Source organism: Solea solea, chromosome 18, assembly GCF_958295425.1.
Source record: "Solea solea chromosome 18, fSolSol10.1, whole genome shotgun sequence".
NCBI lineage: Eukaryota > Metazoa > Chordata > Actinopteri > Pleuronectiformes > Soleidae > Solea > Solea solea.
Window position 1 is genome coordinate 16842966 of NC_081151.1, and position 25742 is coordinate 16868707.

Consider the following 25742-nt stretch of genomic DNA (forward strand, 5'->3'; position numbering starts at 1 on the left):
TTAATATTCATTAACCTTCGCCTGATTTCCCAATCGTGACATTTAGACAGAGCTGACTAGTACAAGCCTTTCACACCTTTGTATTTGTACAGTGTGACAAAGCAAATCTCAGATTTTTATTAGAAATCCATCTGGGATTATGATGAAACAAAATCAATTTCCTTTTTTCTTCTTTTTTTTTTTTTAATAACTTGACAGGGAGACAAATTGCCTCAAAATGAAGCGTAAACCTCACAGCATTTCTGTCCTTTTAGAGAGGTTGACTTTCAATCTCCCCTCCCACCACGTTTCATAGCTCGGAGACTGGCATCCCACACAGAAGACTGCTTGCAGCCTTCCTTTGTGAAAAGATCACAGGGGAAACTTGGCTCGGTGGGGGGGGGGACGGGGGGAGGGGGGGAGGGGGGGAGGCGTGCTGCAGTGGAGCAGCCTTAAAAGGCGAGCCAGGATGTGCAGGTCGTGCTTCTGTGAGCAAATGTTAGTATACTTGGCCTGTTTACTGAAAACCCTGACAGCCAGAGAGAAGGATTGATTATCAAGGCCAAGAACTACCTGAGGAGTTCATCTGGGACAAAGTTTTATCCTCACCAAGCTCGGCCTGGTTTTAGATGGAGACGTTTTTTGAAAAAAAAAGAAGGCCAAATCGATAGCAGTTTTTAAAGGTCCACTATGTAACATTTAGGAGGTTTTGTTGGCAGAAATCAAATAAACCAGGGTAAAAAAAATCACTCTAAGATAATAATTGTTTAGTTTTTGTAGAACTTTGTTTGTACTTGCCTTGCTTAACAGACGCCACTATCTTTCTACTGCATGCATTCAACAGGAAGCTAGCTATGCTAACAAAAATGTAGTAGTTCCCATTGTTTTGCCCTTAGGAGACACTCATTCTTACAAACTGGACCTTTGAACAGAATGCTCCATAAATGCTGCAGTGCACGTTTTATAATAGTGAATTGTAATTTTAGATTTTATAGCCTCCTTTGTTTCCTTATTATCCTCTCTTTTTTTATATATACTGTTGACTTGAGGTAACCTGCACAAATATTCAGAAAGCACTCAGACGGTAACTGTGGTGTATTTTACAAGTTGGAGAGATGGTGTTTATGGGGGAAACTGTTCCTCCACCCACTGTTTCGTATGAGAATGCCATGTCAGCAGAATAAAGGTGTAGCAGCCAGTGGAGCTAAAATGTGAAGTACGGGAGTCTTAGATCGGATATCCTGTACGTGTAACTCTCTGCAGAGATCTCAAGCGGACTTAACCGACGCTAGAATAATATCGTCCACTCAGAGCGTTAAGAACTTCACACTGGCAGAGGAGAACGGCTGAGCGCGGGGTCATGGTTCAATAATTTGCCCCCGAAAGGCGGCAGACAAGGAGGTTCTGAACAAGTGAGCGTTTTTTAAAATGGGAAAGTGAATAAATGATTGCTTTATTTATTAAGATGATTTTTTTTTCTGTCACCATCTGCACCTTTAATATTATATAATATTCTCTTTATGCCACAAGGAAGGTTATTGCAATGAAACACCCGCAGCAGCAGGGAAACTGCTTTGTATTTACATTTTAGGCAAATCTGCAGTAATGTTCCTGGCTACATTATGAATACAAGTTCAAAGTTTAGTCTCATTATTACAGCTTTGTTTTCCTACAGAGACTCCTCAGGGAAATATTTGGTGCTTTAGATGCTAAATGCTCCATTATGTTCACCCGCCTGTGTCATCTGTTAAGAGTGGAGGGGCAAGTGTACTTTTTAAATTCTGAGGATGCATTCTAACAACTTTAAATTACAATATCAAGCCTTCAGATGTGTTAGACACTCCGATTTTTGGATTTAATACATGACAATAATTAATGTAAAAGGTGTTAGTTATTTTTGTAAACTTGTTTTTCTTTAGCCAGTATCGGATCAAACTGTGGCATCACAGTGAAAAACGAATGTTGGCCAAGTCAAACGGTAGCTGATCCGTCACACGCTGCCAGCCTTGTTTGGCGTGCGTCTGCTCATTGTTTGTGTTTTGTTTGCTTAATTGTTTCCCCATTTCTCACCTTCTGCTTGCCTGAGAACGCGTGGTAGTAACACGACACATAAGTCATGACGGCCTTCTCATCTGGCCTCAAGGTGCTAATGATATCTGCCCAAGGAACAGAGGAAGGGAGAGAAGAGGACAGAGAAGAGAGAACAAAAAATGCACAAGAGTAAAAGTGTGCAGGAACACAAGGGGCCAGCAGGGGGCGTAATCACAAGAAGAGGCAGCAATGGGGGGCACAAGTCATCTCCAGTCTACCCATAATAGTTTTTCTACACTATTTAGTTTCAAGGGAAATAGTGACAGCATTTGAATGGGAGGTGAACAAAATGAAATAAATGAGTTTTTGTACTTCTTATAATTCATGCGCATATTTAAGCTCAGCTCATTCACAAACTCACACACTAAATCAACAAGCCACCTGTCATAATCCTGCTATGGATTTAGTATCAACTATCCGTGATATAATTAATTTTGTAAAGGATAACACTCAAACTAACTCTGTATTTCCACAGCTGAACAATTAAATGAATCGCTTTGTTTTTGGTTCATTGTAATTAAAATTACACAAACACTGCAAATCACAAGGGCACGTACACATCCATGTCTTCCAGTTCTCCTTCAGTGTAGACACTGGAGCTAATATTTTGATAGTAGCGCCTTTGGAAATGCTCCATCATATCACAAATGAAATCGCAATAGCAATATTTGTCCTTCAGCCCTTTCAAGACAGGGGTAATTTTCCTCTGAGCCAGTGCTGTGCTGCATCGTAATAAGCGACTCTGCCGGAACAATATTTCTCTGTGAACACAGAACTCAGTTCAAACAAAAACCTCGTCCCAGTGGAAGCAGACACCACATCATGTCCCCATCGCAATTACACCAACTGATCGATGAGTGATTTCTTTCTTAATTAATGTTGAAAACAATTATCGGATTTTTTCCGCTTCTTAAATGTGAACATTTTCTGCTCCATATAGCAAAGAAATCATTAAAAAAATACTTCATTTATGATGTAAATAATAGTTAGTTGCAGCCCTACACCACACAATCACTCTGTTTCAGCTCTGACTAAACCAGCACTATCTGGTCCTGCTCCTCTCAGACCTGTGATCTAGAGTCCAGCTGTAGTTCCAGTGCAGCAGAGCACGCCTGTCCACACTCTGACCTGTAATAACACAGCTGTGTTGAAACACTCGCTCTGCTCCTGGGCTTCCAGACTGAACCTGGCTCTTACGTAACCCTCAGCTCTTCCTGTCCCTGACAGTCTGAGGAGAGGCACCGCACACGCTCCCGGTACCTGTTGTGCTTCAACGCAGCCGCCACACTCACTGACGGTTATTCATCGCACAACGGGGAAAGTCACAGGAAACAGACACAGACCTCCCACGACAGACAGAGAATATGCATCCGTTAACATCAATCGTTAGCGGCGGGTTCAATTTCATCCTCCACCCTCCATTGAATCTGTCACTCTCATGGTTGAGCATCACAAACCATTTAAACAGTCACATCTCCCTTGCTGATGCTCGACTTCAGGCCAATTTGTCGCTCTTCATCAGCGACTGTGGCTTTTCATCGCAGCCAGTCATCGTCATTTATCAGATAAACGCCGCGGCACCTCCTACTCGGCTCGGCTTCTGTTCGGAGGAACAAAGGCCGTAATCAAGAGCGAGTCGAGAGGGCCGCCGTGACAACAAGGTAGACTGGAGACACACTTGTGCTCACTGCCTCAAAGACTGTTGACGTCCCATCATGCATTTCGGTGGCGTGAACCATGCGGAAAGTGAAGGGTGGTGTGCACTGCAGAGAGAAAAGGAGCCCTGTGAGGAGAAGGAGGTTGAATCAGAGGAGGAGGAGAAAGGAGACGCTGCATCCAGGATACCTTCTGGGCGCCTGAGAAGGCGTGGTAGAAGCTAGAGACGTAGGTCATGATCGCCTTCTCGTCCGGACGGGCAGTGCCCACGATGTCTGCGGGGGGAACAGAGGAGGTCGGGGACGGGGTGGAGGGTGGAGGAGTGGAGGTTGTTAAACAGAGAACATGAAGATACATGGAGAAACAGGAAGTAGAACCTGGGCCCAGGTCTTCACATGAACAACAAGCAGAATGGAAAGAAAAACACTCCTCGTGGTCCAGATGTGCTGAAGACTTCAATGTCTAAACTAAATGAGCTGAAACTGAACTTGAGGTTAGGGTTCGGCCTCTGACGGAGTTCATTTATTTGTACTGTGAGAGCTGCATATTACCCAGCCCGGGAAGTGTAAAAAAAAAAAAAAAATCACTTTGCCACGCATTAATAGCGGGTGTGAGAAAGTTGTTTTTCAAACTTCTGGCAACATCTCCTCAAAACGCTGATGTGACACAAGTGATGGATTCTTCCAAACAAAGTAAGGTAGAAAATCAGCTACAACCTCATTTTAATCTAAACAAGTGAGCAGGGACCGTCTACAAATTGCAACACAAAAACAATTACACAGTGTAGTGTCTCCTAAAATGGCTACACACCCACACCCCCTGTAGAGTTTACTATAACACCAATTTGGAAAAAGGAAAAAAATCTAATCATTCATATCCATTCAAATAGGTCTTATAGAACAATCTACAGGAGACTATTCAACATGTGTTAAGCAATTTATAGACGGTCCCTTCACACTTCAGACAAATTCAAAACTTGTCTCACAACAATAACATATAACAGACATTAAACACAACATGAGGTTTGTGAGCAGGGACCGTCTACAAATTGCAACACAAAAACAAGACAAAGCAAGTAATATAAGCATGTAAAATATTCTCACTATAATACAGTGGCTACACATATTTAATAGTCTCCTGTAGATTTCATTACACCTATGTGGAAAAAAAAAATCTTTTTCACTCCCAAAAGATTCTAAGAAATTATGTAAAAATAAAATTCCAAACAGGTCTTTTGCAGGTTGTAGACCTGATTAAAACAAGGTTTTAGCTGATTGTTTACCCGAAAAATCCACCACTTGTGTCACAACAATAAAACATAACAATAATAACAACAACAACACACATTATTAATGCACGGCCACGTGATTTTTCCTCCCATAGCATATTTACATTCAACAAAAAAAATAACGTTTGTCTCCCTGTACAGCTGCACACAGTGTTCAAGCCCCAAAATATAGTCTCCGACATCACTGAGAAAAAGTGGTGTAGACTTTTCTAAAGTCATTATCGTCAAGAAAGTTCTACGTACGCCAAAACAAACTGAATTCCCATGTCCCAAAAAGGGAGGGCGCATAATATCAATTCTCTGCTGTTCAGAACCATATTTGCTTTCAGATTCTTCTTCTTCAACTCTGTTTCCATCAGTAGAAGACGTGATTCAGCAGCAAACACGTCGAGTGATGTAATATAAGGAGGACTGTGGAGAATAAAAATAGAGCTCTGCCCTTTTCACACCTTTGCACACCTGGATAATCACTGCACATGTGGCTCAGATCACATCTGCGTCCTGAAAACACCTATTCATCACTCAGAGAGAACATAAAGTCTTTCCTCCTTTTTTCGACCATCGCTGTTAAATCACCGCTCACCTTCTGCATCCAACATCTTGGGGATGTCCAGGTACTTCTCTGCCACGTCGAAGGCTGTGTTCAGGTTGGTCATGGGGTCGTCCTGTACACAACAGACACACAGAGGACTTTCGTCAAGACGTGTATGCATCACTGAAAACCTTCTGGATCTAAAATGCTGCCATTGTACGTGTAAAGAATGAATGTGCGTCCAAATAACTGACAAATGTCTATTAACTGCATTTAAATTAAAAACAAAGCACATATGTAATATAACAAACGGAGAAATATCGAACACATTATGAAATACCTTTTATATCTATGTATATATCATTAAAGGCGAGTATACAATTACTTCAGTAATATTCAGAATTTGTGAAAATCATGAAAAACATAGCTGATGTCTTTTGCCAGTTAAGACTAGTCGAGATATTTTGCATTTAAGTCATTTCTCTGTCAGAAATACAACAAATAGTATTTCCCATTTCCCACTTCTGATGTGAGGATTTACATATAAAACATTATGAATCAAACAGGTGATTCATACACAAAGTTGAATTATTAATAGTTTAATTATGATTGTTGATCATCAAGTCACACCACTCTTTAAAAGACCATTTAAGAACATTATTATTGAGATGGAAAATGTAATTATTTTTGCATGACGTGGTGATTTGTATTTACTAATTGGATTGTGTGAAATATACAAGTCTGCGTAAGTTAGACGGGTTTCTGTGACACAACTGTATACGTATACTCTGTAACTTGGTTTTGTCATAAAAACTGTTTTCCTTTTTTTTTCTTTAAAAAAAAAAAAAAATAATAATAATATATAGTTATCATTTTCGCTTGGAATCCTTTGAAACTCAGTGTCTGTGGTTCACAGTCTGACAGTACGCCGCGACTGGGGCTCACCTTGCGAAGTTTTCCGTAGTCAATGAGTTCCGGACGATGCCGATGAATGAGCGCACAGAAACCCAAACCATCTTTCCAGCTGAGACACAGAGAGAGAGAGAGAGGTGTGATTAAGGTGAAAAAGAGGAGGAAATTAAATGAGGCGAGGGAAGGAAAAGGAATTTGCTTTAATCTTCAGTCAAGTTTTTTCCCTCAGAGTCATGTAGCGCGCACACACACACACACACACGGCTCCCATGACTTCAGAGGACATTACATTGACTTACATTCATTTCCTGGAGACTTACTCAAACCTTGACCATAACTACTACTGGCTTAACCCTAACCGCATCCATGTTGTCACCTTAAAATGTAATAATTTACGTTATGGGGGCCTCCTTTTTGTCCCTATAAGGAAGACAAGTCCCTGTAATGTGACTGTGTAAACCAGGGGCCACAAATTCTGGTAAGGTGGTGGGCAATTTAAGCTTTAAATCCTATTTTGATAATCCATCATGATGCTGCAATAAAAGTATTCTTGATAAGTATTGCACACCAATTTCAAAATAAAGTGTTTGTTTCGACATAGATCAATGTATGGTTCATTAAAACAAACATCTATATCTATCTAAAAACAACAAAAACCAAAAATCTAAAAGTATTGTTTGCTGTTCATGCCAATTGCTGTGTTTATGGGCCATTTCCATTATAACTTGATAGTAAGTGGTGGCCTTTGGTGTAAACAGATCTAGGTCCCACCTGGAACCAGGGCAAGATACGTTATCTACAGTAGCACGTGGCCAAACATCAAGCCCTGAAGTTTCAGAATAAAGGCTGATAAACTGGACATAAGTCAGCACAAAGAAATTCAAGATCAGTCTGATACGAAAGAAAGTTGTTTTGGGCAGAGAAAGTTAGAAACCTGAGAACTGAAAAAAAAAAAAAAAGATTTCATTTTCAAGGACCAGGACAAAATTGGTAATTGTGGCTGGTTTGAGTTCTGGATCACGTTCAGAGAAGTTTGACGATGTTTCTACACTGAACAGACATGTCATTCTGAGCAATTTGGTTCTGGTTTTTCTTTTGATTTTCCACAGTAATTTCCGCGGCGAGTGATCTCACTGTGACGCAATGTGGTCCAGTTCCACACATGAGAAATGACAACACTCGTGCAGGTTTATTTAGATGTTTGATTATAATATTAAGATGTAAATGTAAACGCTGCATTTGCCAGATGAAGTTATAGCTGCATTTTGTGGGTTCTTTGGCCACTTGGAAGCAACAAAACAAGCTGTAATCATAACTTTCACATGTCAGAGTTGATATGAAACAAACAGTCGTCTGTTTAAACATGCAGCAGACACACAGCAACACTATCATTATTACAGAGTCCTGCTCCTGTCAACTATTCATGTGTCACTCTCTGTTTTTACCTCCGCTTTGGTCTCATCCAGCAAAGTAAATGCTCCAATGTGTTCACAAATGTGATTTTTTACACGCAAAGTTTCATTTTGATACATATATATATATATATATATATACACATATACATATATATATATAATATGTATGTATGTGTGTCTATATAAATACATATGTATATATATATATATATATATATATACATATATACATATATGAAGATAGTAAATAAAGACACAATATGTACTGTATTTCCCAAAGGTGACATTGTATCGCATCTTATCTCTTCTTAACATAAAATCTAGTTAAAGATTTAAGAACGTTATCTGTAGATCCATGATGATGTGTTGAATTTTCTGTTTATCTACATTGTGATTCTTATCTATTTAATATTGTTGTATACATCTGAGCCCAAAACTAAATTCCCTACAACATAGTATGTCATATCGTATGGTAACATATGTGTCATATCTCTCCCCAACATAAAATCTAGTCATCTGTAGACCATGTGTATCGTTTTTCTGGTTGATGTATATTTAGTGTAACCTGTGAAAGCCTGGTGTCTAAACACAGCGTGGCAGGTTAGTGATGGTGTTTAAGCTGTGAAAGATTTACAGGCAGCAAATGGCCTATTTCTATGTATTACCTGCCATAAAGGAGAGGCCTTTAAATGCACCAGCGGGGCTTTTATACGGTGACTTTTACACCTGAGGCAGCAGCACTTGAGTGCTTGAGAAAAAAACAAAAAAAAAACAAAGGTGCCCGTGTGTCTCTCATCTGTGGATGTACACTAGATGCTATCACCGCTCTCATGTCTCACAGAGTGACCACATCAAAGGCCTCAGCACTGTCACTTCCTCCCTCTCCTGCCCCCAGGAATCATCGTCCTCTCCCTCAAATGACCTCACCTCCACCTTTTCTTTCAGCTTTAATCCACATCTGAGGATCACAGTGATCGTCTTTCAATAATTCAACACGCACGGAGGCGTCCAGTAACGCCGATCCGGCACTAAAATGAACACACTCATGCGAGAAAAAACATCCGGACGGGATGATACGGTAACCGCTTCGCAAATTTCGATTTACTGTCTGCGTGGAACAAATCTCCTGATAGGAATCTAAATGCAGCAGTTGGTCACTGCCACGTCCTGTGTGGCTCTTCGGCTGCTCTGCTTTTATGAGAGCATGTCTGCTGTTGCTCTGCTGTTCTGTTTACCGTCAGCGCCGTCTGAGGCTGCCTACGCTGCCAACGCTGCATCAAGAACCAGCGTCTACAATTACACGTTCATGTAATCCCAATGTCGTTAGAATTCTATCTCCTATAAAAATCCAAATAGGTCAACCACATTTTAATCTGATGGTTTCAGAATTAAAAACTAATTCTTAATTCCTTGAACAAGTCTCGGCTTATTAAATTAGATGCATGTAAATATGTTAGGTATATTCAAGGGCTAACATGTCTAACCCACCAATATTTGGAAATAAACCAGATTTTCACTACCAATTTCAGAGACGGGCAATGTGCTAATAATGTGAGCGGATTTTACGAGCATCAGTGAACGCATCACAGCCGAGGAGGTCTGATTACACTGCTGCCTGAAACGATCTACTGGACCAATTATGAAACTTTTTGTAAGTACTATTCTCGTACACACTCACATTTATTAACATAGGGCCCAGGTCGAAAAAACACCGGAATTCTCCTTCAAGTTTATTTTTCGGTAAAAATTTGGTAAAATATTGGGATTGAGTTCACTGTTTAGCTTAAATTACTTACTGCCTTCGCAAAACTATTAACAGATGAAACAAAATGTTGTTTACGGGGCTGGTAAACATAGATTCCTCTTTTGTTTACAAGCTCTTGGAAACAAAAACTTCAGTTTACGAGGAGGAGAATTTTTCCATTGAGGTTCAGACCATATAAAACTGACTTCAGGTGAGGTGATGCCCCCTTATTATTCACATTCCGAGGCCTAATTTTCCCTGCGGGACGCAGTGATTTGAGCTACTGATTTTTTTGTGTCTGCATGCAAGTAAAATTACCTCTTTTTTTTTTACGATGACTCATTATGTTTGCCTCCCTAAAGCCTTACCTGATGTGAAAGTTTTGGATGTTGACATTCTTGTAGGGGGCAGTCTTCCTCTGGCACCACAACAGGAGGCCCTCTTTGGCAGATGTCTCTGCAGATGGGGAGAAGGGATCATTGTGAAGATGGAGAAACTCTCTTTCCCTCTCATAAGGCTTGTGCTCTGACTGCCTGTGGACTAATCCGTGTTTCGTGGTGGATTAAGTGGAGCTGGTGTGAATTGGAAGCATGTGTGATTCATGCGTCGTTTCATGCTCTCTTGTTTTTCACTGGATACTATTGTGTTGTAGCCAAACAGTGAAAGCAGCTGAGCTTCAATGCTAACCTGAACAAATCAAGCCTGATCACTTGTGACATTTATAGTGGATTAAACTGTAAGTACATTATATACGTTAACAAAGAAGACGAGGCCTAATCGGAAGCGTTTCTTGCCCCAAAGGAGAAGAGTCGAGTCAGAAACATTCATATTCAAATCAACAAGAATGAGCTCAAGTCTTTATCTGGCATTGTACATTTTTGTTTTGGTTTTTTTAAAGCAGGGTGAAATGAATGAATGAATGAATGAATGAATGAGGTCCTTGCGCTGAAAACTGTTAATGAAAATGTGAGCTGGTGTCCTTTTCAATAAAATGGATAAATAAGAGGGAACACACACAGTACCTTCCACAGAAATGTCCTGGATGGCGAAGCGGAGGATTATGGTCCAGATCATTCCCAGGGTCATCTTAGCATTTCCATCTACGATCTCTGAAAAAAGGGCAAAGCAAAAGCAAAATCTTTGAATTGACACATTTGACATTCACATTGTTCTTCACTCGTGCTGCGGTGACCCCTGACTGACCAAAGGTCTCGTTTGCAGAGATCACCTGGACACTCTGAATCAGAAGCCTCAAACTCGCGGCCTGCGGGCCACATTTGATAAGATAAGATAGTCCTTTATTTGTCCCGCAGTGGGGAAATTTGGATTGTTACAGCAGCAAGACAGTAAAGATAAAGATAATAAATAATAAACATGCATTACCAAAAATGATATTAGCACTAATTTAATTTTTTTTTTTAAATGGGCCGATCCACTCAATTTCATGTGGCCCACCACTTCATGTAAAAAAAATAATAGAAAATATCAAAAAGCCAGAATTCTGAGAAAAAAATGTCAGAATTGAAAAAAAGTCAGAATTCTTACTTTAATCTCAAAAGTCAGGCTGTTTTCCAAATAGTTTTTTTACATTTGGCCCTAATCAGGGGGCTATTTCTGTATGTGTTTTTAAGTAACAGATTCATTTTGCATCATAAATTCATTTTTATTGTGAATTATACATCGTTCCATATCACTTTTATTTTGACATTTTGTGAACTATCTATCATCACCAACATTTTTGGATTTTGAACTGGATTTTTAAGACCTATTTGTATCTCATTTTACTGAGTGCTGCATCTCTCTGTGTGAGGCTCATATGAAGCGGATATGAGGCTCATATGATACTGGTTAAATGTAAAAAAAGTTGTTTGTTGATATTTAAAAGTGACCAAATACAGCTCTAAGTCTAAATTGAATTTAGGTGTGAATGTGAGTGTGAGCAGTTGTTTGTCTCTGGATGTCGATCGTGGCCCTCAGACGACAAATCCAGCTGACTTTATGTTACACTGTCCGTCAGCATCGTTTGTCTGTGAGCAGCATAACCCAAAAAGGACATATTTGGACCTTGGGCATATGTTTGTGTTCTATGAGTGCTCTCTCTAGTTATTGGTTGCGGTTTTGAGTTTTTCCACAACTCTTAATTATGTTATTAAATTTGCTCCTGCAGATTGAATTTGTACATGAAGCCTTCACTATTAGATTTCCAACATTAGAAATGGGCAATAACAAGAAGTGCACGAGTTAGAGACGTTACGCTGAACAAAGGTGAAGGAACATACCATTCCTAAAATATTGGGATACGTTTTAAAAGCAGATGTCGTGAGTCTCTTCAGGTCGGGAATTTCATTTATCGCATAAAGACCAGATAATCTGTTGAGTCGTTGCCACAGCTCCACACACATGGTTTCTCGCTCACAGGCTGATAGTGAAGCAGAAGCTGAAATGGTGATTAACAAATGAATGAGACGTGTGATGATTCAGTCATTTGAGCCTGAACCCCGTTAAGCTGTCGATCAGCTGTGCGCCTGTAGCTGACGGAGCTGTGAATGAAGCGCCCGTGTCCAGGACTCTCCCGTCAATAACCATTCCTTTCTCCCTCTAATCCAATAAGGAGCAGAGCGCGGCAGCTCCGTGTCCGCCCGACTGTGACGGAACAACTTGGACTGCGAGATGTCAGTTGTAACGCGGTGTGAAAGACGGCTCAGATTGAATTAGAAGGCAGACAGAGTTGAGCTCTGTGGTTGAGCCTGACACATGCAGATTTCTAATGAACATGACTGATCAGCCTCGGGGAGCAACATAAATCCCGTTAAGTCCATTTGAAACTGGCCCCTCCTTCATCACACACTCACAACTAACCCCTGATGAGCAGCAAGGATCTGAGCCTTTGACTCATCCCGTCCCACCACCACCAGTTAGCAGCGTCCGCTCGACCAAGGGGGGGATTCCAGCCTGATAATCCTTCTGGAATGCTGGTCTGGCTTAGGAGCTTTTATACCAGCCTCTGTGCACTGAGAGAAAAATCGCCATCATATCTGGTCATTTTGTTCCTTCACCGATGCTTAAATGGCAAGTTTTCAGTTAAAGAGACATGAAAGTGTAGTAGCTGAAGTGCAGCTGATCAAATGTATGCTTCCACGGTGTCACATATAAATCGTTTATAGTTTTTCTGCTGCCTTTAAAAGAATAAAATATGACTAAGTGACCATATCTATGAGCTCAGAGAACAGATATTATTATTTCTGACATTTTTTTTAAGCTGTTATAGTTTTGTCGCTGATGAGTTCAAATAAGTAATTGAAGGTCTAAGTGTCGGACATGAGGACATTTACAAGTTTTATTAAACTTTCCACCTCCAAGTCACTCATAAAAGTCCACCTGTTGAAATCTACTATTAATAAATGTAAATATTGTTTATACTGTATAGGGCTTTTATAATGGATTGATCGGTTTGAATGTTTTTTTGAAAGTCTTCTTAATTTTTAGCTTCCTAATGGTCAACATTTCTTGGTTTCTTTGCTCCATATAACAAAGAAATTGAATAATTTCAATTAGGACATCTAAGACATCTGAGAACGTCATCATTTCCGGGTTTGGGGAAACACTGATCAGCATTTTTCATAATTTCCTGACATGTTATGGACCAAACAAGTACTCGGTTAATTGAAAAAATAACCTACAGATTAATCCATCCATCCATTTTCTACCGCTTTATCCTCAACAGGGGATGACATAGGGCGATAGGCCTTTTAGAACCCGGAGAAAACCCAGATACACACGGGGAGAACATGCAACCTCCATAATATACAGTACATCTTTCTTTCGGCTTCTCCCTTTATGATTTTATTACGATTTTGATATCAAACACTGAGCTTCTAAACTTTGAAGCCATAATTCCAATTTCCCCCTTTTGTTCCTTCATTTCCTTCCTCTCCTCTCTCTCTCTCTCTCTCTCTTTCTCTCTCGTTTCTTCTGTAACAAAGATGTAAGGAGTAAAGATGCCAATCAGTCAATGTCAAAAAGGTTCGTCATACAGCGCCACAATCAAAATAGTGAAGTCCAACCTAAGTGAACTCAGGTTGATGTGCACTGGGCAATGGTTACATGTGTATAAGATTTTTCCAGGTCTTTCATAACTTAATAATAACTAGGACTGTTAGTGGTACTCTCAGTCATGGTTGCACTATTGAGCTGATTCATTTGTTAATACAACATTTTCCTTGCAGGCATTTGTGTGTGACAGCGAAAAGACAGAGAGCAGAAGGGCTGAACACAACAGGTCAGAAGGGTCAGAGGTTAACCTCATTAGGTGTTGGGGCGGCGCTTAATGAACAGGCCCAGACCTTTAAAAGAACCAGATCTCTTGTGTCTTTAACCTGGATTTGACTCATTTACAAGTGTTCACATTCTTAAAAGGGTCAGTCCACCAAATAATCCAAAATAACATATTATGTTACTTTTCCCTAATTAAGTATGTCAGACAGCTTCAGTCCCGGTGAGATATCTGCCAATAAGTGTGTGTAAACAGAGACGCCCTGAAACTTTTGCAAAAGCAAAAGTCTTTTTCCTCAGTTGAAAGTAAAACACATCAGCTGTGAGGTTTGTGGATAATCCAGAGTAAACAGTTTTGTTTTTTGTTAAATGTTTCTTTTCAGAGCTTTGAGTTACACAATCCAATTTTCTGGATTGGAACGGCGGAAAGACTCTCAGAGACAGATATCTCAAAACCTTGGCAACCGGCGTAAACTAACACTTTGTGATCTTTCAAATATTTTGAGATGAATTAGTGTAAGCTGTTTGAAGTTTCTATTTGCAACACATGTGCAGACTCTGTAGGTTTCAGAGAAGGCCAGAGGGGTAGGTGTTGTTGTGAGACACGAACATAGGGAAATAGTAAGCGAGAGAGTGAGAGTTGAGTGTTTACTCTGCTAAAGACTTGTTTACTCTCCAATGGGAGGAGGACGGACATCCCAAGGTTATTTGCGCTGAACAATGAGCAGCATCAGGCCCTGAGGGGATTGGTGATCCTAAAATTTACTCTCTGCAAAACACACACACAACCTCCACCGGAAAACACTCTGAAATAAAATGAAATAAGGAGCTCATTAACTCCGCAGCAGCCACTGGTACTGCCATTATAATGAGAGATGAAGTGAGAGAGGCCCAGAGAACAGTATATGCAACTATACACTACAGAATAGTAGTTATTGATGGGCTAACTGAAGTACTTGTGCAGTGTAGTATTTGTTTTTTTTTTACTTCCTGTGACTCACCCTCTGCACCAATAGACACCAGCTTCACTCCTTTCCTGGAGATGAAGTCAAGTGCTTTATTAACGTTGGAGATCTTGTGGACTCTCATTTTGCCTCTTTCCGGTTTGGCCAAGCGTTCGCCTTAAAAAAAGAAAAGAAAGAAGAAAACATTAAACAATCGAGGAAGGAGTTAGGATGATACGACTTGTTTCTCTGAGTGCACCATATTTAATATGAATAATGTTCTGGGGCGATACATTAAAAATACAAAAGTGGTGGCCAAAGTCATTTAATTAAAGCTGGAGCACAGCTTTCATCACTACCTATAAAAATCTTTCAAAGTCATATTATTTTATATTACATTTAATAACATCACATTTTAGAAAATATGGTTATTCACTTCAGATAAGTTGATAACACTCACCGCCCAGTACAAATGAAGCTAACATGAAAAAGAGTATTCTCTCTATCACTCTAACTGTTCTTGTATTCATTTTTGTAATTCATAAATTCCATTAAATACAATATATCAATAAGTTAGAGGTTAAAGGAGTATTTAAAAAAAAAAAAAAACATTTATGCTAGTAGTGCTCTACAGTCAAGCTAAGCTAATTGGCTAACGGCTGTAGCTTAATATTTTAACACACAGAACAAAATATACTGTACTTTTTCCAGTAAAGGACTAGTTAGATAAGGTTCAGATAAGTTGATAACACTCACCGTCCAGTGCAAATGAAGCTAACATGAAAAAGAGTACTCTCTCTATCACTCTAACTGTTCTTGTATTCATTTTTGTAATTCATAAATTCCATTAAATACAATATATCAATAAGATATTTGAGAACCTTGAGAGGTTAAAGGAGTATTTAAAAAGCCAAAACATTTATGCTAGTAGTGCTCTACAGCCAAGCTAAGCTAATTGGCTAACGGCTGTAGCTTAGTATTTTAACACACAGAACAAAATATACTGTACATTTTTCAGTAAAGGACTAGTTAGATAAGGTTCAGATAAGTTGATAACACTCACCGCCCAGTACAAATGAAGCTAACATGAAAAAGAGTATTCTCTCTATCACTCTAACTGTTCTTGTATTCATTTTTGTAATTCATAAATTCCATTAAATACAATATATCAATAAGATATTTGAGAACCTTGAGAGGTTTAAGGAGTATTTTTTTAAAAAACAAAAAAACATTTATCCTAGTAGTGCTCTACAGTCAAGCTAAGCTAATAACGGCTATAGCTTAATATTTTAACACACAGAACAAAATCTACTGTACTTTTTCCAGTAAAGGACTAGTTAGATAAGGTTCAGATAAGTTGATAACACTCACCGCCCAGTGCAAATGAAGCTAACATGAAAAAGAGTACTCTCTATCACTAACTGTTCTTGTATTCATTTTTGTAATTTATAAATTCCATTAAATAAAATAGATAAATAAGATATTTGAGAACCTTGAGAGGTTAAAGGAGTATTTTTTTTAAAAACAAAAAAACATTTATGCTAGTAGTGCTCTACAGCCAAGCTAAGCTAATTGGCTAACGGCTGTAGCTTAATATTTTAACACACAGAACAAAATATACTGTACTTTTTCCAGTAAAGGACTAGTTAGATCTTAAGATTAATCCAGATATACTGTATCCTGTTAGCTCAGCATGGGTTTTGACTTGCAGACAGATGGCTTACCATAGAAGGAGAAAAAATTTGTTTTGATTCCCAAGGAATGTGGCTGGGTGCTGCCTGAGGTCTAATTATTTGTTTTGTCCTCCACCACTGGATTTTACAAGAATATATTGCGTTGCCACAACTGCTACTTTGCAAAAGAATTCAATTCATTTGCACAAAGACAACCAAGGAGGAGAAGACGGCAGTAACACAACATTACGGATGCAAACATTCAAATTTGAAGGGTTAGTTAAAGTCCTTAAAGTGTTTATTTTCAGTTTAGATTACATACATAATTGAAACATATGCAAGCTTTATTCATCAATAACTCAGCAAGAAAACAACGCGTCAACAGATTCCCCACAATGCTAAGGTGCTGGTATTTAAAATCAACAGGTGTCAGTGTATAACCTATGCAAACTGTTTGCATTCAGGTAATCCTGTAAAGTGAGGAGCTGCGTACCTGAGATGACCTCGAGCAGCAGCATGAGCTTCAGCCCATCCCTGAAGTCTTCCTCGATGTTCTCGATCTGTGTGCCTGCTTTCCTCAGGTGAGAGTTACACCACGCTGTAAAAGTCTGTAAAAGAAAAATAAATTTGATAAGTGAACAGCCAATTTACTACTATGACAAGCAAATTAATATTAAAAAAGAGTTTTCATTCATTCATTCATTCATTCATTCATTCATTGTCTAACACTTTATCCTCCACATGAGGGTCATGGGGGCACTTCTGCAAAAGTGCATTCTGCTGCTACACATAACACAGACGTGTGGGCATGCATCGTGTAGTGGTTAGAGGTGTGAATCACAGGGTACCTCATGATACGATACGATACACGATACCTGGTGCACAATACCGATACTATCGCGAAACAACGATTCTGTCCTAATCCGTATATTGCATATAGCGATACATCACGATATCCGTCAAACTGAAGAAAAGAAAATGTCCATGAAAAGTGCACCATTTCTCTATTTATTCACAACATGGAGAACATAAAGTGCATAAAGTATATTATGTATTGAATGCGGATGGGGCATCTCGTAACGTAGCTTTCTTTCCGTCATTATCCCACATTCATTTGAGCAGCGCCGGCGTGAGGAGAGACATGAAGTAGCGAAGCTTGGCAAATGAAACTGGCAGGGACTGTTTATTTATTTGTTAATTTACAAAAATCGATATTTGCCCTGATGTACCGATTATCATAATGCACAAGGAACGATGGTGATATCATCAAATCGATATTTGACCCACCCCAGTAGAGGTGCTAGCAGTGTCCCAGTAATGACTCAGATTTCACTGGGGGCAAAATAAGGTATGCACTGGAGCTTTAATTAACATTAATACCAGAGATGTTGACATACTTCACTCATCAAAGTCATAAGGAGCTCTGTGTGTGTGTGCCGTCTGGTTGCCGAAATTGATCTTAGACATTTTAGGTAGTTCATATTCCTACAGGGACCAATAAAGTGACCCTTTAATCACATGCGCTCACCTTGCACCTTCCCCTGTAACGCTAGCAAAGCTCAAGTCCTGTCATTTCTCCATGGAGCCATAACACACTGGAGCATTGTATACTGTATACAGTAGGTGTAAGAGGCCTTGGATTCTCCGGCATTGCTGGCATGCAAACATGCTAACGGAAAACATCTGGAGCAGGATCTCAGCCGCCCAACAGAAGCTGGCACGAAGAGTGGGCTCACTGAACACCCTACTGTGAACGCCTCTTTACGAGTTCCCGAGTTAATTACACCCAGGGCCCTAACATCAGGCACCATGTTTCCAAGGAGGAGGACCTGTAGGAGCAGAGCCAGGCATTCATGAAAGCCAGCACTGTCTTTCCACTGGCCTGCCCTCTACTGCCAGGGAACAAAAGCCACTTAAAAGTCTCCGGAGAACCGGTTCGGAGCACTCGTGGAACTTCCGCAATGAGGTCACACTTGCAACGGAGTGGCATGAGGTTTACATGACTATCAATAAACTGAAGTGCAGAGGAGAGAGGGTTTCAGATGTGTGCCAGTTCGCTGGCAAGTGGTAGCAGATGAACCAATGAGAACGCTGAAAAGAAACTGTGGATTGTGCAGAAGATGTGGAGGGAGCAGAGCAGATTATATGGTGTTTTTTTTCTCCAAGGCTGGAACTGACAGAAAAAGACCAGCAGTGAAGATTTATGTGCAACTGGCAGGCACACGCCCTCAGCCTCTACGACACTGTATTCCTCTTAACTTAGTCATGATTGAAGCCAAGCACCAACAGGCCCTAAAATATTTCAATTAATCCTAATCAATAGTCTCTTTAGAAGCTGGCCAATGATTTTAAAATGTTGAGGCAGAGTTGTGGTGTCAGCAGCTAGTGTGAATAGTCTGAATAATTTAATCAAAGTGTTAACACAGAGGTACAGTATCTGCTGGCTGTGCAGGTTCAGGTTTTCTCTGTGTTGTGGGATGTAGTTTTTGACAAGTGACAGTGCTTTTCCCCCCATCCCTCTGCCCCTTTTGATACATGACCCCACTTCAAACGTTGAAGTCAACGGAAGAATTTGACCTTCAATGTAAAGTCATCAGCAAAATGCTACAGCTTTATATCAAACGGTCTCCTTAAGATACAGACTCTTCTTCTCGTAAGGTCATTTTACCTGGTGAGAAAAGGTTAACAGGACAGTGTCTTCAAGGTAGTTAAACAAAGTACATTTTTACATAAAAACTCCTGCTTAGTGCAGCTTTAACACGAGTAGAACAGGAGTGAAAATGTAAAAAGTCTTTGTGTCAAAGGACTCAAAAGTTCACAGGAAGAATGTTAGCTTGTTAAATGTGCTGCTACGTTTGGCTGCTCTGGGATAGAACGACAACACATCCCCGGATCCCCCCGCCCCACCCGTGCAGTTCCACTAACTCTGGGTCACTGTGGAGTTTAGCGGCAGCTCACAGTGCAGACTGGCTGCCACCTGCACTGTCGCATGACCCGCTGGCCATGTTACGGTCAAATCTCCCAGGCCCCTCAGGTGTTCTGGAGCTCTTGGCAGGGGACAACACTGGGTTACTGGTCCACTGCCTCACTAGATAAGCATTATACGTCATTATCCTCTCGCCAAAGATCGGTAATTAAATATGCAGTATATTGCACATAAATAAGGAAGGTTCTATTCACTTCATAACATAAGGTGACTCTAATTATTATTATTTAATTTATTATCATTTTTTTATATACAGTAGAACAGTATTTCTGATTGCTGCCACCAGAGGAAGCTTGTGTACCACTGGTGAAACACGTACCACAGTTTGAGAACCACATCTTAAATGTGAGGGATGCATCTCTTTTGCCCAGGCAAACTCGAAAGCTAAAGCTTCAGTCATGTGGCGCGTCGTTGTCATCACAACGAGAGGGTTCCCGTTTTTAAATGACTCCCCAGGAAACATGGATAATCAACCAGAGACTGCAATTTCAACCTTCTCCTGGAACAAGGTAGCTGGAGCTGAAAACATCTGACCCTGGTTTTGTAGTGTCTATTGTTCCAAAAATAAACTCTTTCTATTATTATTATTATTGTTATAAATGACAGACTGGTAAAAAATCATCTTTATCATTCTAGTAGCGGTTGGTGACAGATTAGCAGATATTCACTGCAACATAATTAAACTGACTAGAGCCACCACTTCATCATCCCCTGAGATTTGAGTTGCCATCACTCCAGTAAAACTGCAGCCGTTGGATTTTCCTTTCACAGAGTGCTGAAGTATTTATAGCCACAGGAGGTGGCAGGATGAGGAGCATCTTCACAAACATGTTCAAAAATGAACCCCTTGAACACTAGTATAGCATTCTCGGATGTATAGTATGACATATACTTTTTCTGCTCTGCTCATGCTCGTTCATCTCCACCCACTTCATCACTTCCACTCTTGTTGGAATTTCCTAAACGTCCAGGACTGACTTTCAGACAGACTGCAGACCCGAGAGAACCAGTGTAAACTTGTTGCATTCCTCTGCTCGTCATATGGGTTGCTGCTGGAGAGTGGGTTGTGTAATCTCACATTATGAGCAGATAAGATGAGATTTCTTTTCCTGTGGAGTTGCTTTTCTCTGCAGTTTACTCTGGCTGCTTTGGGAACTTGAGATGGGATTTTATACTTTGTTCCAACAAAGAACTGAAAGACTAAATGATTAAATAGAGGAATAATAACGGTGATTGTTAGTTGAAGGCTGATTCGTTTACAGCAAAAATGACTGTAAAAGGTGATACATTTGATCATCATAGTACCAAAGAGCTCAATGTGAAATTATACAGACACAACAAAACCCTAAATAATCAGCAGATTGTCACATCTCAGTAGTTTTGAAAGTGATAGTTTGGCCTTTTTGCTTCTACCCTTGGTAAATTAATGTGGGAATAATAAACAACTCCTTATAGGGACATCCTGGGGGTGTGTGTTTATAGATCACATCTTCGGGCTTTACAAAATGTGTTTTTCAGTCTTCCTATCTGTTGTTGAGTCAAAGTTATTGTTTGTTTAAACCAGTAGTAGCTATAACTGTGCAGAAGTCCCAAAATACATTGTTTTTATTTTATATTTGAACTGTGACATACAGTATTTCACAAATTCAATCAGATTTTAAAACATTTTGAGTACTTTTTGCTCAGGAGTGTTTATATAGTTGGTGCAAATGAAAAAAAAATCAGATTTCTGTGTGTTTCTTGTGCTGACAAAAGGATATAAGACACTTATAGCGTCAGTATATACATTTTAACATAGTAATGGAAAAAAAGGCAGCCTAAATGCTCTTTGTTAAAACATGATGTAAACAAAATCACACAGACTATTATCTGTATCACTCCTTTGGATTAATAGTGAAACCGCAATAAAATCTATATTATTCCAACACCAACTAAAGCATAATGTTTGAATGTAGATGCAAACATACAGTGCTGCAGGGAGTCTTATACTCTACATGTGTGACCGTGTTGTCCTTGTACACTTTTCATCAGCACAATGTGTGCTGTGAATCTCTGAGAGCTGTTAACATGTCTGCATCGGATTTCTGGAGACCAATTGTTGCTCATCAACAATGTGGCAGAGAAAATCATTTATTATGTCATCACTACAGCTCATATGCAACCAATTTCAGCTTCATCGCAACATGTCGCGCGACAGAGGAAAAATGTATTTAAAAAAAAATAAATGAATTGACTGCAGGAGAAACTGGAAGGTCATACAGTTTTCTGCCCTCCACCAACTCCTCTCTTTCTCTCTCTCTCTTTTTCTTCTACCTCCTTTCTCCTTCGCCTCAGCCTCCCAGAACTGGGGCAGGCTGTAAAAACAACAGGGGTCAAGAGCAGGAGGAATCTGCTCCTCATCAGTCTCAGGGAAAGTTGCCAGTCAACATCAATAACACGCAACATTTTTCCCATAGAAGTCACCGAACGCAAACCACCTGAAGCATGAATATACAGTACCTGCATATTGTTGTCTCCGGTGTGCTTGTAAACGTTGTAAAAGTTAAAAAAAAAAAAAACACGACATTGTTATACAGTCGTTTTAGGTCAGAATAGAAAATACTCCCACAGCCCTGTTCTTCAGATTCATTATCTTGTATTATCAACAGACCAAAAAGGATTAGATATTTAATATTAAATAATCAAAATTACAAATTAAGTCAAATTTCAGCAGCTGAAACTGGTGGTTTTCTTACAACAGTAAAATTATTTCAAAAACAGACGTATTAGCCAATGATTTCAGAGCGATTTAGATGAAAACTTCACTAGCATTATCATGCAAATGATCTGCTAACCATGGCTAGGAATAGCTGGAGCTAGCATCCTGTTAGCTTAGCATACAGTAGGCATACAGTACTATAACCCTTATTAAACCAACATATTAACACAGGTTATGTGTGAATTTAGCAAACAAGGTGTTCATTTGGGACAATTTGTGAAACTTTCTTATCTTTGGACAGAGCTAGCCTGCTAAGCTGTGCTAAGTTAGCTAACCTAAGCTAGCAATAGGCTACCTTGTATTTAGCAAACAGAGTTGGACGTCATTTCAATTTTACAAATAAATGAGTGCATTTTTGAACATGTCAGTCTACTTCTTCCCATGAAGCATATATTCATCACTGACTTTGTCACTAGTTTAGCTTTTACTGCAGCATTCTCTCAAACATTTTACTTCATCTTCATGCATCAATGTTAGTTGCCATGGAGATGGATCTACTGAGGCTTATCAGCTCTTGCGGGTTTTTTGTCCTTAGATCTTTTAGGATTCGCCCTCCAAAAACACACACACACACACCAGTAAGCTTATATTTTAGGTATTCAGTACGTAGTATTTTTGATTTATTTCACATTTTATTCCTCTGTATACTTTGATGATGCCTGAGGTTCCCAAATGAAAATAAACCTGATGTCGATCAATCCATCACAACCATGAAAAAGGATGAATGGCTTGGAAGTGCAGTAGGTCTCTCTCTGAGTTGGCAAAGTTTTACTTCATTCTCATTTAGCAGTTACAAACAAGCTTCACCTCACTGACACCAAAGTGCTGCATAATGACTATAAATACACTCACGATAAAAAAAAAAAACTTTGTCCAGACACATTAATAGGAGACATAAAAATCCATCACATATAGTTTTCTTATTTAAGTAAACCTACTATCTCTCCTTGCTCCTGTTCCTTTCCCCACCTCTCACTTGCCAACTCCCTGTTCCCTCCCTCTACCCGCATTAATCAACCTCAGCTAGGAAAATATTTCCTGCTTCTCTGCCAGTTCCATATTAGTACAATCCTTTTTACTAAAACAAGCCAGCTCATGAGTTCGAGCTCCTGCCATATCTGAACACACAGACAGGCAGACAAGTGTAGAGGAGGGAGGAAAGGCAGATATCGCTGGCAGAGCGTCCGACACAGGAAAGCAGTTTTCAACGCCGCAGCCAGTTTCTCAAGCCTCGAGTCTGCAGCTCAGGGTACGAGAGGGCCTCTCATGTCCCGATGAAACCCGAGAATCACGCAGATAAATTGCAACAAAAACGTCTGGCGAAATATCTTTCCAGCATCGCCTCCAAAAATGTTCAACTAAGACGAAAAAGGACATTGAGAAGAATTTTGTGTGTGTGTGTGTGTGTGTGGGGGACAACAACCATTTATTTTTACTATCAAAACCACAACATAAAAACGCTAACGCCACCCACAGCTCGAGCAGTAATGAGAATGAGTAGTGTCTGGATGAGTTGGGGGGGTGGAGAAAATGGGCCTCTGTCGATCCTGGGGAGGTGAAGTAAAAACATTTTTTTGCTGCCTCTGTTCCACTTGAGCTCGCGGGGGACAGAAAGCGCTGGTGGAAAGTGTTTTCTAATGCCAGGAAAACAGAGACTGCTAACAACTACAACACCTTCCTCCCTCTCAGACTCCCAGATGATTTCCTCATGTGTGGAGGATTAGGGCATTTAACCATACAAGTTCACTGGGAGCACATTGTGATTTAAAACTGCACCCCAGAGGGACATAAGCATGCCGAGGAAGGAAGTGCTGTGCCTTCCCAAAAAAGAATGTTACTAAAGAAGAAGTTTTCTAATTTAGCACAATATAGCACAAATACTGTGTGAGGAAACTCATGAAAAGTTGTGTCAAAGCGACACAATGAAGGATTGTAACCTTCAAAGATCATTTTGATGCTACATCAACTTACAACAGGGTGATTGGCAATGTCAGAGCCTGAGTATGTCTGCATCACCTGCATTGGCACGATGGAACTCAACAAAAACATGATGTTTGCATACTTCACGACTGTAGGGGGCCCCAGAGAGCAAATCCCACATTAGCCCCTTTTCCACCGCAGGAACTTTTGTCATTTAGAAAAACTTTTTTGAAAAACCTCTGCACATTCTCACCAAAATTAACGGGGGGAAAACTTTCCCTCGACCCCAAGTAACTTCTCGCAACGGAGGACTTTTCAGATTACCAGGAAAGTCTAGAGGGGCGGGGCTTTGCGATAAAGAACGCTGATTGGGGGAACACATTTTGCAGTTGTTTAAGCTGGCTGTTTAAAGGCTGCAACCCAGCTTTAAACAAGAAAATGAAGAAATAATATTTCGCTATTGGTCATTTCAAAAATATCGAGCAAAAGAAAAGGACATACAACAAGTGGACCCTGTATTTGCTGAGGAGGGGGTTGTCGTTTTCCGGAACTTTGAGGTGCATTGGAAACGCAAACCAAACGCTAGGGCTTCACGATTCTGGAAAAAATGTGAATCCCGATTTTTTTTTGCTTAGAATTAAAAAAATTTCACAAATCCAAATGCTTATTGCACTCAGGAACAAAAGATAAGAAACATTCAATTAGGCATTTAAGGAAAGTGCCAATCAGACCGCCGTGCACTGATTGGTCAGAGTGCCGTCGCAGGAAGAGGCACAAGAATCAAACCGAACAATGCCGAACCATAGATCAGTTAAAAAGACTTAACAATACTGAAAATGTGGGTTAATCTCCAACATTTAGCGAAGGAAATGTCTAAAATCTCATAATTTAACAGAGGAATCTGGTGATTTTATATCTCCTTTGTTGAGAGAGAAGGCAGCGACAAGGCTGCGTTTGGGGTGAGAAACTCCGAGAGGAAAATAGGATTGTTTATTTGCGAACCACACACATTACCGGGAATTATTTTTCCCAGGTAAATAAGTTCCTGGTAATAAATGTTTCTGGGAAAGGGGCTGTTGTTTTACTTGTGTCATTTAGAAGGATTTGTTTGTAGAGTTGAATATCCTGCCAGAGCAGCCACAGTGTGCATTTTGTATGTTTAATGTTTGAATGCCTTCCTTTCTGGCATGCAGGCCACCGTAGTTCCCTAACGCACTTGGTTTCGCTGCAGTGACTGACAGCGATCCCGACACCTCTACTGCAGAAATTAGCGAGAAAAACAATCTGTCAAACAGATGAGAGTAGCAGCTGCCACGGACAATGAGCTCAAGGCGACTGTTTGCAAATGATTCTGAATTCTCGAGAGTCTGACAGGAGAGAGTGTGAGCCTGTGACAAATACAGTAATGACACAGTGAAGGATATTCACGGTTTTCATGTTGCATTTAAACAACAGGGAAAACTTCAATGATGACGATTGTCTTGAATAAACAATATCTCAGCGGGATCAGTGTATTCTTTTCCCCCCAAAACAGATGCAGGAATGGGGAGGGGGGGGGTCAATCTTATAATC

General features: G+C 40.0%; 1 protein-coding gene across 5 annotated transcripts in view; it reads right to left on the bottom strand.

Moving 5' to 3' along the window:
- The window catches only part of actn1 (actinin, alpha 1), a 65638-nt gene that overhangs the window by 14677 nt on the left and 25219 nt on the right, over positions 1–25742 (bottom strand). For 3 of the 5 annotated variants that reach the window (XM_058614560.1, XM_058614557.1, XM_058614555.1), the window contains exons 2-8: positions 17000–17114; positions 14891–15010; positions 10640–10726; positions 9986–10073; positions 6492–6570; positions 5598–5679; positions 3916–4001 (exon numbers count right to left, since the gene is read on the bottom strand). In XM_058614560.1, coding sequence (XP_058470543.1) covers positions 3916–4001; positions 5598–5679; positions 6492–6570; positions 9986–10073; positions 10640–10726; positions 14891–15010; positions 17000–17114 — 657 coding nt within the window. Of the gene's footprint in view, positions 1–2049; positions 2136–3915; positions 4002–5597; positions 5680–6491; positions 6571–9985; positions 10074–10639; positions 10727–14890; positions 15011–16999; positions 17115–25742 lie in introns of all 5 variants that reach the window. The other 2 variants (XM_058614558.1, XM_058614556.1) reach the window with 1 other exon arrangement.